Genomic DNA, 16,723 nt, shown 5'->3' with positions numbered 1-16,723 from the left:
AAGACTCAAGCACTTGAGCCCCACCTGTTGCCTCCCAGGGTCTGCATCAGCAGGAAGCTGGAACTGGCAGCAGAGACTTAAACCCAAGTATTCCAGCATGGAAGGAGGGATCTCAAGCAGCGATTTAACCACTGGGCCAACGCCTGACCCCTCACTGCTTTTGTGCCTTTCCCATCCCCTCCCCTCCCCTCACCTCTACCCTCCCTCCTTTTCTGCACACCCATCCAACACTATCTGCTCTTTTCCATCAGACCTCACTCATTTATTCAACAAATACTGAGAAATTCCTACCTTTCAGGCACTAGGGATGTAACAGCAAAAGGTATTTTTATGCTGTGGCACTGGGGGAGGGATCAGCACATGAGAGATTAAAGTTTGTCACTTGCTGAGAGAAAGGTAGTTACAGGAAGTTCTGGAAGGACACATCCTGCCCTGCAAACTGAAGACGCTTTCCTAGGGAAGCGGTGTTAAAGACGGCACCAAGAGGAGGAGGTGGCAGCCAGAGATGGGAAAGAAAGCAGTGCTCAGCAGTGGACATAACATTGCTGAACTCCACAAGAAACACGGAACAAAATCCCGAAAGGTGAGGCCGCCCAGTGAGCTGAGTGGACAGCAGCACAAGGAGAACCCTAGGGAAGAGGCTGGAGAAGAGGCCAGCTCCCGTAAGCCAGCGCCATGGCACAGTGGGTTAAGCTGCCGCTTGCAACACCAGCACTGCACACCTGAGCAAGGGCTTGAATCCCAGCTAATGCACCTGGGAAGGAGCGGAAGACGGCTCATATACTTGGGCCCCTGCTACCCACGTTTCAACCTGGCCCAGCCCTGACTGTCCCAGGTATTTGTGGAGTGAACCCACGGAGGAAAGATATCTGTGTCTCCCTCTCTACTGTTCTTTCAAATAATGTATCTTTAAAAAACATAAAGGGGCTGGCGCTGCGGCGGGTTAATGCCCTGGCCTGAAGCGCCAGAATCCATACGGGCACTGGTTCAAGACCCGGTTGCTCCACTTCCAATCGATCCAGCTCTCTGCTATGGTCTGGGAAAGCAGTAGAAGATGGCCCAAGTGCTTTGGCCCCTGCACCCGCATGGGAAGCCAGGAGGAAGCTCCTGGCTTTGGATCAGTGCAACTCTGGCCACTGTGGCCAATTGGGGAGTGAACCATCAGATGGAGGACCTTTCTCTCTCTCTCTGCATCTCCTCTCTCTGTGTAACTCTTTCAAATAAATAAATCTTTAAAAAAAATAAAAAGTTCAGGTCACAAAGGGTCATGGAAGAAAATTAAGGATTCTGACTCGAGCTGCAGTTGTCAAGTTTCACTGTAACTTCACTGTGGCTAAAGGAGAACAAGAATGGGATCCAGGAAATCGGGCAGAACTCACAGAAAGACCCCCAGGTTTCTGCCTTGGAGACCAGGGTAGGTAATAGCATCACACAGGAAGGAAAGCCATGGGAGGGGCTGACAGAGGGGACATCGGGGACACTGGGCACGGAAGACTCTGCAGTGTCACATTCCATCTTGTTCCTGACAGCCTGCAGTCACCCTGCTCACTGACACAGCACTTCTTCTGCACTATGTCTGTCGTTGTGCTACTGATAAGCAGTTTAACTTAGGGCAGGAGATCTAACCTAGTTACTGCAGGAGTCCAAACCCTAACATCCATAGTCCACAGCAGCTGATCCTTTGATCCTTCTGAATGCTCTGAAGGAGGAATAAAGAGAAAACCTGACCTTCAGCCCTCCAATAAACCTGCCTTCTGGCTTAGGATGCGGACTGCCTACAGAAACCCTGATAAAACTTCCATCCCACTTTCTCTAATGCCTGAATTGTTCTGTCTCTGGGATAAGCTTTTACAGCCACTGACTGGTATAATGATGTAACGTATACCCATAGTTCTTCCACAAAACTCAGAGTCAACATTTTCAAGCTAACTTTGTTTTAAAAATTTATACATAATTTTATATGTATATAAACACACATATACGTGTAATTATATGTAACTGTCCCAGTGTATTTGAGGGCAATATTATAAAAGCATTACAGGGGAGAGAGGGAGGGGCACAGGGAGGAAGCAGATACTATCTTCACAGAATTCTATCTACAAATCACACTGAATTTTTAAAAAACTGATTAAAAATTTTAATTAGGGGCCAGTGCTGTGGCACAGTGGGCAAAGCCTCCACCTGCAGTGCCGGCATTCCATATGGGTGCCTGTTCTAGTCCCAGCTGCTCCTCTTCTGATCCAGCCTCTCTGCTATGGCCTGGGAAAGCAGCAGAAGATGGCTCAAGTCCTTGGGCCCCTGCACCCGCATGGGAGACCGGCAAGAAGCTCCTGGCTTTGGATTGGCGCAGCTCTGGCCGTTGCGGCCAACTGGGGAGTGAACCATCAGATGGAGGACCTTTCTCTTTCTCTCTCTCTCTCTCTCTGTGCGTGTGTGCGTGTGTGTGTAACTCTGACTCTCTCTGTAATTCTCTTGCAGCAAACCTCCTTTTCCTTGCACACGGCCAGCAAGCATGGTACACACCCCGGCAGACACCACCTGCTCCCACTGCGAGGCGGGTGAAGGATAAGGACGACCCCAGGGCAAGTGTCACAAGCAGCAGGTTAAGCCAACAGCACCCACAGTTCAAGTCTCAGCCACTCCACTTTTTTTTTTTTTTAATAAAGATTTACTTATTTGAAAGGCAGAGTTACACAGAGAAGGAGGTGAGGGGGAGGGGTCTTCTATCCGTTGGTTCACTCCCCAGATGGCTGCAATGGCCAGGAGCTGCATCGATCCAAAGCCAGGAGCCAGGAGCTTCTTCCTGGTCTCCTACACAGGTGCAGGGGTCCAAGCACTTGGGCCATCTTCCACTGCTTTCCCAGGCCATAGCAGAGAGTTGTACTGGAAGTGGAACAGCCGGGTCTTAAACTGGCGCCCATATGGGATGCCGGCACTGCAGGCAGCGGGTTTACCCGCTAAGCCACAGTGCCGATCCCCCATTCCACTTCTGACCCAGCTTCCTGCAAATGCAGCTGGGAAGGAAGGCAGCAGATGATGGCCCAAGTAGTTGGGTCCCAGGCACCCCCACAGGAGATCTAGAAGGAGTTCTGGGGTCCTGGCTTCAGCATGACCCAACCCTGGGGTATTGCGGGTATTTGGGGAGTGAACCAGCAGATAGAAGACATCTCTGTCTCGGTTGCTCTGTCACTCTTTCACATAAACCATTTTTTTTAAAGTTAACCCGAAATAATATTAGGCATAAACTCAATAAGGGAAGACAGACTGTGAGTTGCCACAATAATTCCCTATGGAATCTCCTCACCAGGGATGGGATACACACTTAGTAGGCAGAACACACTCAAATGGAAAGTGAAACCAGGGTCTACAACTCGTGATAAAAGAAAAAAATTAAGAAAAGGAAATGGAAGAATGGAAGGAGACGGGGGGGGGGCACCCCCTCCTAGGCCGATTTCACTTCCCTACTCACTAGCGCCTACTCCTGCACCTTCCGTCCTCCTCTCCTGCCAGCTGTATGCACTCACCATCTAACAAATGCAATCCAAAAATCAACCACACTTGGCTGTGGAAATGATCTGACTTTACAGTACAGAAAATCCCGTGAAAGCCAAAAGGACTTCTACAGTCTTGCCATCATGGCTCTCTCTGCTTAACTCTCCATGCTACACTAGAAATAGTTTATCCCTTTGACTAGTACAAAGCAGTGTTGCATTAAACCTCGCTTGGAGCAGTTACGAGTTAAGAGCTTGGATTTCAAAGAAGTGCAATCTATAAGCAAATCTGACGTCAAAAGAGGAAGCCTGAAGTCAGACGGTGCTGTCAATAATGAGACGGGCACTGCAATATGGGAGATCCCCATGTCAGTCACCAAGGCAAATTTCAAAACACGTTTAGATACAAACCTTCAGCCATCCTCTGTGGCCTATATTTTTCCCTTCCACCCACTACATCCTCCTCTATTAAAAGTAACACAAAGGGAAAATAATTTTGAAATCAGAGACTTATACGCCCCAGCTGCAACTTCCACAAGATACCATCATGACTAGCTCATATGACTCATAACTTTCCTAAATTACGCAATTCCTAACAGTTCAGCTGAAATCACTTTGGGGACCAATGGAGCACTCCAAAAGCCAGCTCTATTTATTATATAGATTGTGTCCTTCAGAAAAACGTTGTCATATGTCTAATCGATCTTCAACACAGCGATTACTGTAACATTTGCAGAACAAACACACCAATGAACAAGCCACACTCTTTACTAGGAACCAGCTGATGGTCGTGATCAACTCAATTTAAAACATGGCAGCAGGGTTAAACAACAAAGTACAACCTAAGCTGTCAAACACTCAAAAAGGCATTCTTCAGGCCGGCGCCGTGGCTCACTAGGCTAATCCTCTGCCTTGCGGCGCCGGCACACCGGGTTCTAGTCCCGGTTGGGGCGCCGGATTCTGTCCCGGTTGCCCCTCTTCCAGGCCAGCTCTCTGCTGTGGCCAGGGAGTGCAGTGGAGGATGGCCCAGGTGCTTGGGCCCTGCACCCCATGGGAGACCAGGAAAAGCACCTGGCTCCTGGCTCCTGCCATCGGATCAGCGCAGTGCGCTGGCCGCAGCGCGCCGGCCGCGGCGGCCATTGGAGGGTGAACTAACGGCAAAGGAAGACCTTTCTCTCTGTCTCTCTCTCTCACTGTCCACTCTGCCTGTCAAAAAAAAAAAAAAAAAAAAAAGGCATTCTTCAAATGCCCACAAAGCATGGTTCATCGCTTGCTGTGCAAAGCTGAAGATTCTCTGCACCTTCTGAGACCCATCATTCCTCTTAGATTCTCACAGTCCCCAATTCCACCACCAGGCGTGTCCTCACTTTCCCTCTTCACTAACCCTGAAGCCCGGGCTCAGGAATCACCTCCTCCAGGAAGCCTTCACCACCTTCCTGTGCTCTAAGCTCCCCTTCACGTCGCTTAACTCTACAAATCGCTATTCCACTACAACACACTTGGCAGAGTAGGTCTGTGAATTTTTCTGCACAAAGAGGAGGAGGAGGAGAGCTCGCAGGACCACCACTGTGGTGTAGCAGGTTAGTCTACAAGCTACCACCTCTAACAGCAGCATCCATATAGGCACCAGTCTCAGCCGCTCCACCTCGACCCAGCTCCCCGCTAATGGAGGGGAGGGGGGCCCAAGTGTTTGGGCCCCTGCCACCCACGTAGGAGACCCAGACATAATTCCAGGCTCCTGGCTTTGGCCTGACCCAGCTCCAGCCACCTGGGGGAGTGAACCAGTGGATGAAAGATCTCTCTCTGTGACTGCCTTCAAATAAATAAATCTTTTTTTTTTTAAATGTGGGACTGGCGTTGAGGCATAACAAGTTAAGCCACAGCCTGCAATGCCAGCATCCCATATGGTCGCTGGTTCCAGTCCTGGCTGCTCCACTCGGAACCAGCTCCCTGCTAATGCATCCGGGAAAGCAGCAGCAGATGGCTCAAGTCCTTGGGCCCCGTCCCCTGGGAAGAACCAAATGAAGCTGCTGGCTTCCGCCTGGCCTTGCCCAGCCCTGGGCATTGCAGCCATTTGGGAGTGAGCCAGCAGATGAAGATGTCTCTCTGCTTTTCATATAAATAAAATAAATCAGAAGTGTGGCACAACAAATTAAACACCAATTCAAGTCCAGGCTGCTCCGCTTCCCAACCAGCTTCCTGCTAAAGCACACAACTGACAAGGCAGTAGATGATGGCCACCCATACGGGACACCCAGATTGAGCTTCAGGCTTCTGGTTTCAGTCTGGCCCAGCTCTGGCTGTTGTAGGCATTTGTAGAGTGAACCAGCAGATGGACGAACTCACTCGCTGTTATTCTGCCTTTCAAATAAATCAATCAATTTTTTTTTTTGACAGGCAGAGTGGACAGTGAGAGAGAGAGAGACAGAGAGAAAGGTCTTCCTTTGCCGTTGGTTCACCCTCCAATGGCCGCCGCGGCTGGCGCGCTGCGGCCAGCGCACCGCGCTGATCCGATGGCAGGAGCCAGGAGCCAGGTGCTTTTCCTGGTCTCCCATGGGGTGCAGGGCCCAAGCACCTGGGCCATCCTCCACTGCACTCCCTGGCCACAGCAGAGAGCTGGCCTGGAAGAGGGGCAACCGGGACAGAATCCGGTGCCCCAACCGGGACTAGAACCCGGTGTGCCGGCGCCGCAAGGCAGAGGATTAGCCTAGTGAGCTGCGGCGCCGGCCAAATCAATCTTAAAAAAAAAAAAAAAAAAAAAAAAAAGCCGGCGCCGCGGCTCACTAGGCTAATCCTCCCCCTGCGGCGCCGGCACACCGGGTTCTAGTCCCGGTTGGGGCACCGGATTCTGTCCCGGTTGCCCCTCTTCCAGGCCAGCTCTCTGCTGTGGCCAGGGAGTGCAGTGGAGGATGGCCCAGGTGCTTGGGCCCTGCACCCCATGGGAGACCAGGAAAAGCACCTGGCTCCTGGCTCCTGCCATCGGATCAGCGCGGTGCGCTGGCCGCAGCGCGCCAGCCGCGGCGGCCATTGGAGGGTGAACCAACGGCAAAGGAAGACCTTTCTCTCTGTCTCTCTCTCTCTCACTGTCCACTCTGCCTGTCAAAAAATAAAAAAATAAAAAAAAAAAAGCCCAGTGGTCAAAAAAAATCTTATGACCTGCAAATGTTACTAAAAACTGATGAGGGGCCAGTGCTGCGGTGTAGCAGGTGGGGCCGCCGCCTGTGGTGCCGGCATCCCATATGGGCTCTGGTTCAAGTTCTGGCTGGACACTTAGATCCAGCTCCTGCTTATGTGCCGGGGAAAGCAGCGGAGGATGGTCCAGGTCCTCTGACCCTGCTCCTACGAGACTGACCCAAAGGAAGCTCCTGGCTTCGGACCGGCCCAGCTACAGCCGCTGCGCTCATCTGGGGAGTGACCCAGCGAATGGACAATCTCTCTCTCTCTCTCTCTGTTTGCCTCTTCCCCTCCTTCCCATAACTCTGCCTTGCAAATACGTAGTACTTTTTTAATGTGGAGAGAATTATTTTTCCTCCATACCCTAAGCTTCTCTAGCATTCCCGCTTGCTTTTCCACCTGTTAACAGAATGTACTAACAAGGGAAATGGTACTGAAAATGTGATTTCAGTGTCTCAAAACCCGTCTGCGCTTTTACTCACATTGCCCTCCCTCCTGACCACACCTGCTGCAAGACCGCCCCTCAATCCGCGTGGACTCACGGCACTCAGCACTTGCTGACGGCCCAGCCCACTTGTAACGCATTTCAGTTTGAGACAACCGCAAGACAGAGAAAACACCTTTAATACTCATTCAGCCAACTCCAATTCCTGTCCATTCAATAAGAAAAAAAAAAAAAAAGCCAAGTGGCAACCTCATGCAAAAATTCTGTCCCAACGTGCCGACACTAGGGCTCTGGGGCCCTGGGAGAGCACCGGGATGACAGACCGCAACTTCGCACTCCGAACAAACCGCTCCGCACTCTTCCGCCCGTCGATCAAGCTGCGCTGCCCGTCCACACTGCACCCTGAGCTGGCACAAACGGACTGCCACCAAGCCCCCCTGCGAAGCCCAGCCCGTCCTACACGGTCAGGTCTAGAAACGCGGGTCCCACGGGAGCCCTCTGCGTCCCGGGCTCAAACGCCGACCATCCCCGCTAAGCCGCGCTCCCTGCCCCCGCCCCCGCCCCCAAGCACCTCCAAGAACTTAAGTCACCAAGGGCGCCCCGCGTCCGCGAGACCCCGCTCCCGGCCTCCACATGCACTCGGAAAATGCACGCGAGACCGCCCGGGCCGCCGCCTCGCGACCAGATTCATGCATAAGCACCTCCCACAGCAGAAACTAGCTCTGCTCGGAGCGCCAGGACCGGCTCCGCGGCCGGGGCCTCCCTCCCCTCCCCTCCTCCCCGGGACCGCTTGGAGGAGCGCGCCACGCACCCCAGTCCCCGCGGGGCGCCCAGGGACCCGAGCCCCCGCCCCGCCCTCGGCCTCCAGAAGCACACACCACGTCGGGGGCCCTCGAGCACCCCTCTCCCGCTCAGGGGACCAGCCCCGTTCTCTCCCCGCAGAGCGCCACACCCCCTTCCTACAGGGAAAACCCGGGACGCGCCGCCATCGGCCGGCACCCCGCCCCCAGACACCTGACAGACGCGGCCGCCCGCAGCGCGGCCCCGGCGCCCGGCCCACTCCCCCCGGGGCCTCACCGAGCCGCTGGTGGGAGCCGAGGTCCGCGTCGTCCGGAGGTCTCGGCGCCAGCACCACAGCAACCAGGCCGGTCAGCGAGAGGAGACACTGCCTCATGTTCCCGGCTCGGCCACCGGCCCCACCTTTCCGGGCAGCCTTCGCCAGATGCGGGCTCGGGGGGCTGCTCGCATGGAGGGGAGCAGGGGATCCGCCCGGGCCGGCCCCGCCAACCTCCGCTCCCGCCCGCGCCGCCTACCGGGAAGACTCGGGCCCGGCTCGAGGCCCCCGGAAGTGCGGGCGGCGCTCCGAGAGGCCGGCTCAGCCGACTTCCGGCCGCCACCGGCCCCCGCGCCGCCCACAGGCGGAAGCCGGGCGCCGCGCGGCACGCCGGGAGCTCGGGCTCGCCGCGCCCGCGCCCGCGCGCCGCCATCTTGCGGTCCCTCCGCCCACCCCGCCCGCGGTGTCCCGCGGGGCCCGGCCGGCGCCTGGCTGGACGGGGCCCGCGACGTCCTGACTCGACCCAGCCTGGCCTCGCCTCTGTCCCGGGGTGACCGCAGCGAGGGGAGGCGGCAGCCGCCTCCTCCGTCCGGGGACCCACGCCCGGTCAGGCTCCTCGCTCGCCTTTGCATTAACGGAGCGGTCCAAGCCGACCCCGGGGGTCTCCGGGGCGCCCTGGCCGGACGCCGCAGGCTCTGTGCCCGAGTGCTCCGGGGGGAGGGCGAGGGCAGGGTTCCCCACGCCGCCGCCACGGGCTGAGTGTGCCCTGGCGTCGACCAGGCGCGTCCGAGCCTCGGGCCGCCCACCGCCCCTCTGCACCCCGGTCCCGCTGCAGGCGGTGGGGGTGGTCTGCGGGGGCTTCCAGGACGCAGAAGCCTAAGACCGCGTTCCCCTGAGTGCAGGGGCTGGACTGCGCCCACCGACTTAAATTCGGCCCTCGCCTTGGTCCCTTTACCCTGGCTGGAAACTTCGCCAGGCAGTTTGTGTTTTTGCAATCCTTGGCGTAATTTTAGCGCTGTGTGGTTTACTGTTTATGGTGCTAAATAAAATATTCTAGCAGGGTTGGAGGCGAATGGTTATTTTTAGTTTCCTGGGGGCGCCTCGGGATGCTGGTTCTGGTTTGCGCTGGTTGGTTCGAGTCCCGGCTGGTCGGATCCAGCTTTCTGCTAATGCAAGGCGGCTGAAGATGGCCCGGGCAGCAAGACCCCGGCACCGGCTTGGGAGAACAGGATGGGGTTCCCGGCTCGTGGCATCGGCCGTTCGGCCATTTGGGGAGTGGATGGGCAGAAGAAGATGGGTCACTGGCCTTTCAAATAAACAAGTGCTGGGCCCCTGCACCTGCGTGGGAGACCCGGAAGAAGCTCCTGGTTCGGATCAGCCCAGCACGCACCCATATACCTCCAACTCTAATTTTTTTTTAAATTTCAAGTAATTCACAAATCACCCAAATTCTGGTTCCAGTGTGAAGTTAGTTGCCCTAGGTTAGGCTAAGAGAACACCAGGTGGGGGAGATAAAAGAGCCCAGAGGAACGGGGTGGGAGCTGTGGCAGACCAGAGCAGCAGAGCTGAGCTCACCACTGCGCTTCAAACTGTGACCCCAGCAAGATTTTTTTCTAAAACACCTTCCTCCCAGGGCCAGGGTTGTGATGTAGGGATAAAGCTGCTGCCTGCTGTCCCCCACGGGCGCCAGTTCCTGTCCTCAGTGCTCCACGTCCAATGCAGCTCCCTGCTAATGGCCTGGGCAAAGCAGTGGAAGATGGCCCAAGTGCTTGGACCCCTGCACCCACATGGGAGACCAGAAAGAAGCTCGTGAGTGGGTGCAGCCCAGCCCCGGTCATTGCAGCCATTTGGGGAGTGACCTGGTGGCTGGAGGATCCCTCTCTCTAACTCTGCCTTCTAAATAAATTAATCTTAAAAGAATAAAAAGTACCTCCCTAAATACCTAGTTTAATTTCTTTATAAATGTAAGTACTTGCAAATCTACAAACATTTACATGACAACTGTTACATCATCCTTTTGCAAGTTTTCCAGTGGCATTGAAATACCTGAGACTGGGTAAGGGCTGTGAATGGCCCCCGCTGGCCTTGCTTCTTGAGGCATGGCTGGCTCCCTGGTGTGGACGGCAGCACATGACAGATGCTGTGGGCTGCTGTGTGGACAGCACTGGTTCTTTGAACCTGTCTTCCACCCCGGGGGCTCGCTCCCAACCACACACTGCAGGAAGCCGCTGTCCTGTCGCCAGAAGACTCAGGAAATGCCGGGGAGGCCCCGGGAGCAGAGCTCACCGGCCCACAGCTGCTGGGGGCTGACCCGCCAGACCACCCGCGGGCTGGTGGAAAGTGGACCAAAAGATCAGTTTATTTTGATGCAAAAATGCTTGAAATCCGTGCAGATTTTGCTTTCATAATGCACCCTTTCCATGAACTTTTTGAGAGAGAGGATGGGAGGCATTCTCTAGCTCCCCCACCAGCTGTGGGATCCCTGCAGCCCCCCACGTGCGGGCTGACCACAACTGACCACTCCCCGATTCCTGCTCCTCCCGAACCGCGAGGATATATGTTGCTTTCAGCTCTGAAATTAGGGATAATCTGTTAAGAGGGCTGCTAGCTGGTAGACAGCCTGACTGGATCCTGGGTTTGCTAAGCACCTACAGTGATTCTTTGAGGACTTAAAGAGAATATTTGCAAATACTAAACACAAAAGGCCACATATGCTTCTACAACCAGCTGCCAGACCCACGCCAGTATCGCCATAAACCCTCGGCTAAGTGACCAGAGACAGAACTGGCTCTCGCTGTGTGTTTGTAGTTTGTTTTCTTCTGTCATCATCCTGGCTCTTTTGTGTTAACTAACCCCACCAGTCCTCACGTTTGTAGAGAGCCATCTCACTCTCTTCCTAACATGCTAATTATCCCTGCGTTTGCACGTGTTTTGTTGGTGTAGAATGAGCCAGCCCACACTTTGCCCTAACTCAAAAGTGCCACTTAAGGAGGTAGGACAGGAAGCAACAAAGCTGTGGACCCAATCCTGCAGGTTCCAAAGTGTCACTTTTGAAAAGGTCTTGCTATTTATTTTTGTTATTTGAAAGGCAAAGAAAGAAGGGTCAGCGCTGTGGCACAGAGTGACAGAGAGAGGAAGAGAAGAGACAGATCTTCTATCTGCCGGTTCACGCCCCAAATGCTTGCAAGAGCTGCAGTTGGAACAGGCCAAAGCCAGGCCCAAGGCAGGAGCCAGGAACCCCCTCCAGCTTTCCCGCATAGCTGCAGGAACCCAAGTGCTTGTGTCCAGGCGGATAATTTGACGAGAACGGGCAGGGGCCACAGACCCTTCTCGGGGTGAAACCCTGCCCTTGGTGGGGACCCACCTGAGACCACTCACTCCGCAGTTTAACTTGTGGTGAAACCATCCTGAGAAAACGGGAGCCGAGCACAACCAGAACGTCTCGTTGGTAGTCACGTGCGCAGAAAACCCCAGGCGTGCGACTCCCAGATGGCAATCCCAAACGCCACAGCCACGTTGCCGGCCAACGCCCGTTATGTGTAGGGATTAAAAACTCCAAGGGTGCCGACTTTTCTCGCGCCTGGTCCACTCCTCCCCTGGGATGCACTTTATAATCGTCCCTTCAGCACCCGGCTTTCGTCTCTCTCAACTGTAATCCACGACTGTCAGCGATAAAGAATGGCGGCTAGCTGGTGACTGCTTGTGGCGCTGAAGCCGTACTGCTGCCTCTCAGGCAAATCAGCAGGAATCTGGATTGGAAGCCGGAGGATCCAGGACTCACGCCAGCACTCAACATGGGATGCAGGCAGCCTCAGGAAAATTTGTCTGAAGAAACAACCAAGTCTATTGGCAATGGGAATAATATCCCCCCCAAGTTCAACAGGAGAAGGAAACCAGCCCTTGAGAGATGAATATTATTATTTCAGGAAGACACATTCTTAAATTTTGATAACCAATTCAACCTCTCTCTCCTTTTTTTTTTTTTTTGACAGGCAGAGTGGACAGTGAGAGAGACAGAAAGGTCTTCCTTCCATTGGTTCACCCTCCAATGGCCACTGCGGCTGGCGCACCGCACTGATCCAAAGGCAGGAGCCAGGTGCTTCTCCTGGTCTCCCATGGGGTGCAGGGCCCAAGCACTTGGGCCATCCTCCACTGCACTCCCTGGCCACAGCAGAGAGCTGGCCTGGAAGAGGGGCAACCGGGACAAAATCCAGCACCCCAACCGGGACTAGAACCCGGGGTGCCGGCGCCACAGGCAGAGGATTAGCCTATTGAACCGCGGCACCAGTCTCTCTCTCTCTGTCTCTCTCTCTCTCTCTCACACACACACACACACACACGTGTGCATGAAATTTTGAAAGATTGTTTATTTGAAAGATAGCATAACCCAGAGAGAGGAGGACATGGTCAGAGAGAGAGACAAGAGACAGAGATCTTCCATCCACTGGATTACTTCCCAAACACCCACATCAGCCAGGGCAGGCAGGCCAAAGCCAGAGGAAAGGAAACTCCTTCTGTTTCTCCTGCACAGCCGGCAGGAATCCAGGTACTCGGACCACCGTGCACTGCTTACCAGGAGCATCAGCAGGAAGCGGATCAGGAAGAGAGTAGCCAGGACCTGAACCAAGCCCTCCGATATGGAATGTGGGAGTCCCAAGGAGCAGCCTAACCCATTGGGCCACAAGGCCCACCCCCCAGACATGATTTTTTGTATTTGTCATCAGGCGTCTGTGTCTATCCCAGAGTCACTGGTGGCTGGTGTGCTGCGCTGTAAACACCATATTCTGCACGTGTGCCGACACACACGGAGCTGCCGCAGTTCTTGTTCTCCGTAAATCCCCGCCCCGGAGATCTCAGAGGAGCTGAACCAACAGTGGATCAGAGAACACATGGAAACTCGGGTTTATTTATTTATTTTGAAAGTCAGACTTACAGAGAGAAAGGGAGAATGAGAAGGGTTTTCTATCCTCTGGTTCACTCCCCCAAATGGCTGCAACAGCCGGGGAGCAAAGAACTTCATCTGGGTCTCCCATGTGAGTGCCAGGGGCCCAAGCACTTGGGCCATTTTTCACTGCTTTTCCCAGGCCATTAGCTGGGAGCTGGATTGGAAAGGGAGCAGCCCGATCAACTCGTGCCTATAGGGGATGTCAGCATCGCAGGCGGCAGCTTTACCCACTGCACCACAGCGCTGGGCCCCATTTTCATTTTTTAAAGTAAATTTTAATTTTGGGCAAAAAAGAAACTTCAAGTGCACAGGAAAGTTGCAGATAGTATAGAGAATTCCTGTATACCCTTCACCCGGCTTCTCTAATATTAACATCTTACATAATCACGGTACGTTTGTCAAAACTAAAGCAATGGGGCAGGCATTTGGTGCGGTGGTCAAGCTGTCTCTCGGGATGCCCGCAGCCCATCCTAGAGTACCTGGGTTCAAGTCCCAGCACCTCTGCTCTGATCCAGCTCCCTGCTAAAGCACACACTGAGAGGCAGCAGCGATGGGTCAGGTCAAGTCCTTGGGCCCCTGCCCAGACCTGGTTCAGCTCTGGGCTCCTGGCTTCGGCCAACCCAGTCCTGGCTGCCGCAGACAATTGTGGAGTGAATCAGCAGATGGAGGCTCTCTCTCTCTCTCCGTCTCTCTCTATAAAATAATGCAAAATGAAAGAAAGTACTTTTTGAAAAATTTACATTGGTACAATGGACTGCAGAGAATAAAGCCCGGTCACTTGAAGCCACCCAGTCTGTGGTCATCTGTGACGCAGCCTGGGAAGCGGGGCACTGCTCATGGAGCTCTCCAGTGCGTCCTCTGTGCCTTTTCTCCTGAAATTCCCTTGCCCAGAACACCTTGCTCTGCACTTCCAGCCGGCAGAAGCCACCCTTCAGTGGCCACTTTTAAGCCCTGCTGTGGCTTCCAGGACTCTGTCCCCATTCTCTGGAGGTCTTGCTCTTTCCAAGGTCCCTGTTATTTTTTCAAGTCCAACATGAATGCTTTTGGAAAGAATTTGTCTCTACCTCTTCCTGGCTTCTGGTGGTTATGGACAAATCTGGCATTCCTTGGCTTCGAGAGGCATCGTCCTAGTCTGTGCCTCCATTACAAGGCGTTGTCCCAGTGTGTCTACAGCTCCTCCTTTGAGAGAGAGAGAGAGAGAGATCTTCCATCCGCTGGTTCACTCCCCAATAGCTGCAATGGCTGGAGCTGAGCCAGGCCAAAGCCAAGAGCCAGGAGCTTCATCCGGGTCTCCCATGTGGGTGGCAGGGGCTCAAGCACTTGGGCCATCTTCCATTGCTTCTTCAGGCACATTAGCAGAGAGCTGGATCAGAAGTGGAGCAGCTGGGACTTGAACCAGTGCCTATATGGGAAGGCAGCACCAAGGTGGCTTAACCCACTATGCCACAGCACCTGCCCAAGCTGTTTATTTTCTTTTGTTATTTTTTTTTAAGATTTATTTATTTGAAAGGCAGAGTTACAGAGGCTGAGGCAGAGAGAGAAGGAGAGAAAGAAATCTTCCATCCAATGGTTCACTCCCAAGTTGGCTTCAAAGGCCAGAGCTGCGCTGATCTGAAGCCAGGAGCCAGGAGCTTCCTCTGGGTCTCCCACGTGGGTGGCAGGGGCCCAAAGCCTTGGGCCATCTTCCACTGCTTTCCCAGGCCATAGCAGAGAGCTGGATCAGAAGTGGAACAGCCGGGACTCAAACCAGTGCCCATATGGGATGCCGGCACTGCAGGCAGCAGTTTTACCCACTACACCACAGTGCCGGCCCCTGCTGTTTATTTTCAAGGTTCATTTATTTATTTTCATTCACTCAAAAGGTAGAGACAAAGAGAGATCTTCCAGCTGCTGGTTTACTCCCAAGGGCCTGGCCATGTTAAAGCTGGGAGCCCAGAACTCCATCCTGGTGTCAGGGGCCCAAGGACGTGAGCCATTCTCCACTGCCTTTCCAGGAGCAGCAGTAGGGGTACCTGCATTGCAAGCAGTGGCTTGACCCGCTGTGCAAGAACGCTGGCTCTCTCCTCTTCTTCTTCTTTTAAAGATTTATTCATTTACTTGAAAGGCAGAGATATAGGGAGAGAAGGAGAGAAAGATCTTCCATCTGCTGGTTCACTCCCCAAATGGCTGCAACAGCCAGGACTGGGCGAGGCAGAAGCCGGGAGCCAGAAGCTTCTTCCAGGTCTCCCATGTGGGTGCAGGGGCCCAAGTTCTCCGGCCATCTCTTCTGCTACACCACAATGCTGGCCCCTTGAGGATTTTTTTAAAAACAGGGATAAATTGTCTAATTTGTTTTATTACAGTGGAGAAACTGTGTGATACCTGGTGTATGTCATGCACTTTTATTATATTTATTCTGATTTATCGGGGAGGTACAGAGGCAGAGAGTTCCACTCTGCTGGTTCACAAATGTGTGCAGCGGCCAAGGCTGAGCTGGGCCAGAGCAAGGGGCCAGGAACTCAGTGGCAGGGACCCAACTACTTGAGCCATCACCTGCTGCCTCCCGGGTACACATTAGCAAGAAGGTAAGTCAGCAGCCAAGGTGGGACTCAAACCCCAGGACTCGAATATATATAGGCTGCAGGTGACCCAGGGACAGCTGAATGCCAACCTGCCCAAACAGGGTCCTGACCACTAAGTGGCCAAATGCCCACCCCCATATTTGTAAGCCATGGGTATTTGGCAATGCCCTAATCCAAGCCCAGCTCAGAGAGGCTTTCACACCAATTTTGTAAGTTTCAGCCTTTATTCAGTATTTCCCATTTCTTCCAAATACGAGGCCATTTCCCACCATGGCAGCCCCCATAGCAATGGGGGCCCAGGAGCTACCCCTTCTGATCCAGGCCCCAGGCCTCGTCCTCTGTGACTGTGGAACTCACACTCACCACTCGCTTCCGCGTTGCATTCCTGCCGATCCCATGTGGCTCAGAAGCCAGAGCATGGACGTCGGAGGCCAACAGCCTGGGTGTGAATGCTGTCCGGACACTTTGACAGCCGCTTAACCTCTGCAGCAGCAAGGTTAAAATACGGGGTGGCAGCGAGGGAGGGAGAGACAGACAGGCCGGTCCCATCAGGCAGAGATGTAGCATTTCAGAGTGATCTGCTGGGGCCACAGAACACACAGAGGAAAGCCAGCCGGCCATCGCGCACCAGTAGCACTGTTCTGCCCAAGCCTGCTGTTGTGGGGCACCAGGGAGAGAGTGTTCTCATTCTGCCTCCTTCCCTGTCGGCTGCGAAGCGAGCTCCCACCTGACCATAATCCCCGCCCTGACCCCTTTTCGTCCATGGAGCCCTGGGGACAGGTCGCGGTGTGCATGGACCCGCGTGAGCACTGTTCCGTTCTTCCCCAGGGTTCTCTGCCTCTGTCCTGAGCTTGTGGTGGGGCAGGACTGCCTTGTCCTGGGCCACACAGACTGTGAGCAGCTCACGTGGTGTTCGGCATGGCACTGGCTGCAGCGGAGGAAACTTATTTCAAGAGTCCGTCCTAGGGAAACCAAGCCACCGGCTCAGGGCCGGACTGAAGGGCTTCCTTCCATTCTGTCCTCTACCCCTGGTGGCCAAGAGATCAGGCAGCT

At 54.3% G+C, this 16,723-nt stretch overlaps 1 protein-coding gene across 5 annotated transcripts in view; it reads right to left on the bottom strand.

Moving 5' to 3' along the window:
• Positions 1 to 8,511, bottom strand: part of ADAM17 (ADAM metallopeptidase domain 17) — a 56,655-nt gene extending 48,144 nt beyond the window's left edge. For 2 of the 5 annotated variants that reach the window (XM_017338411.4, XM_089326824.1), the window contains exon 1: positions 8,188 to 8,445. Coding sequence is in view for 1 of the 5 variants with exons in the window: in XM_002722480.6 (XP_002722526.1) it covers positions 8,188 to 8,284 (97 nt within the window). In the remaining 4 variants the exon portion in view is untranslated. Of the gene's footprint in view, positions 1 to 7,681; positions 7,822 to 8,187 lie in introns of those variants that run through there. The other 3 variants (XM_089326822.1, XM_002722480.6, XM_070069465.2) reach the window with 3 other exon arrangements.
• Between the last annotated feature and the right edge of the window lie 8,212 nt (positions 8,512 to 16,723).

This window comes from Oryctolagus cuniculus, chromosome 2, assembly GCF_051225735.1.
Source record: "Oryctolagus cuniculus isolate XC-2025 breed Fujian yellow rabbit chromosome 2, ASM5122573v1, whole genome shotgun sequence".
Taxonomy (NCBI): Eukaryota; Metazoa; Chordata; class Mammalia; order Lagomorpha; family Leporidae; genus Oryctolagus; species Oryctolagus cuniculus.
The sequence above is the reverse complement of the archived record's forward strand: the minus strand, read 5'-3'. Positions and strand labels throughout refer to the sequence as shown.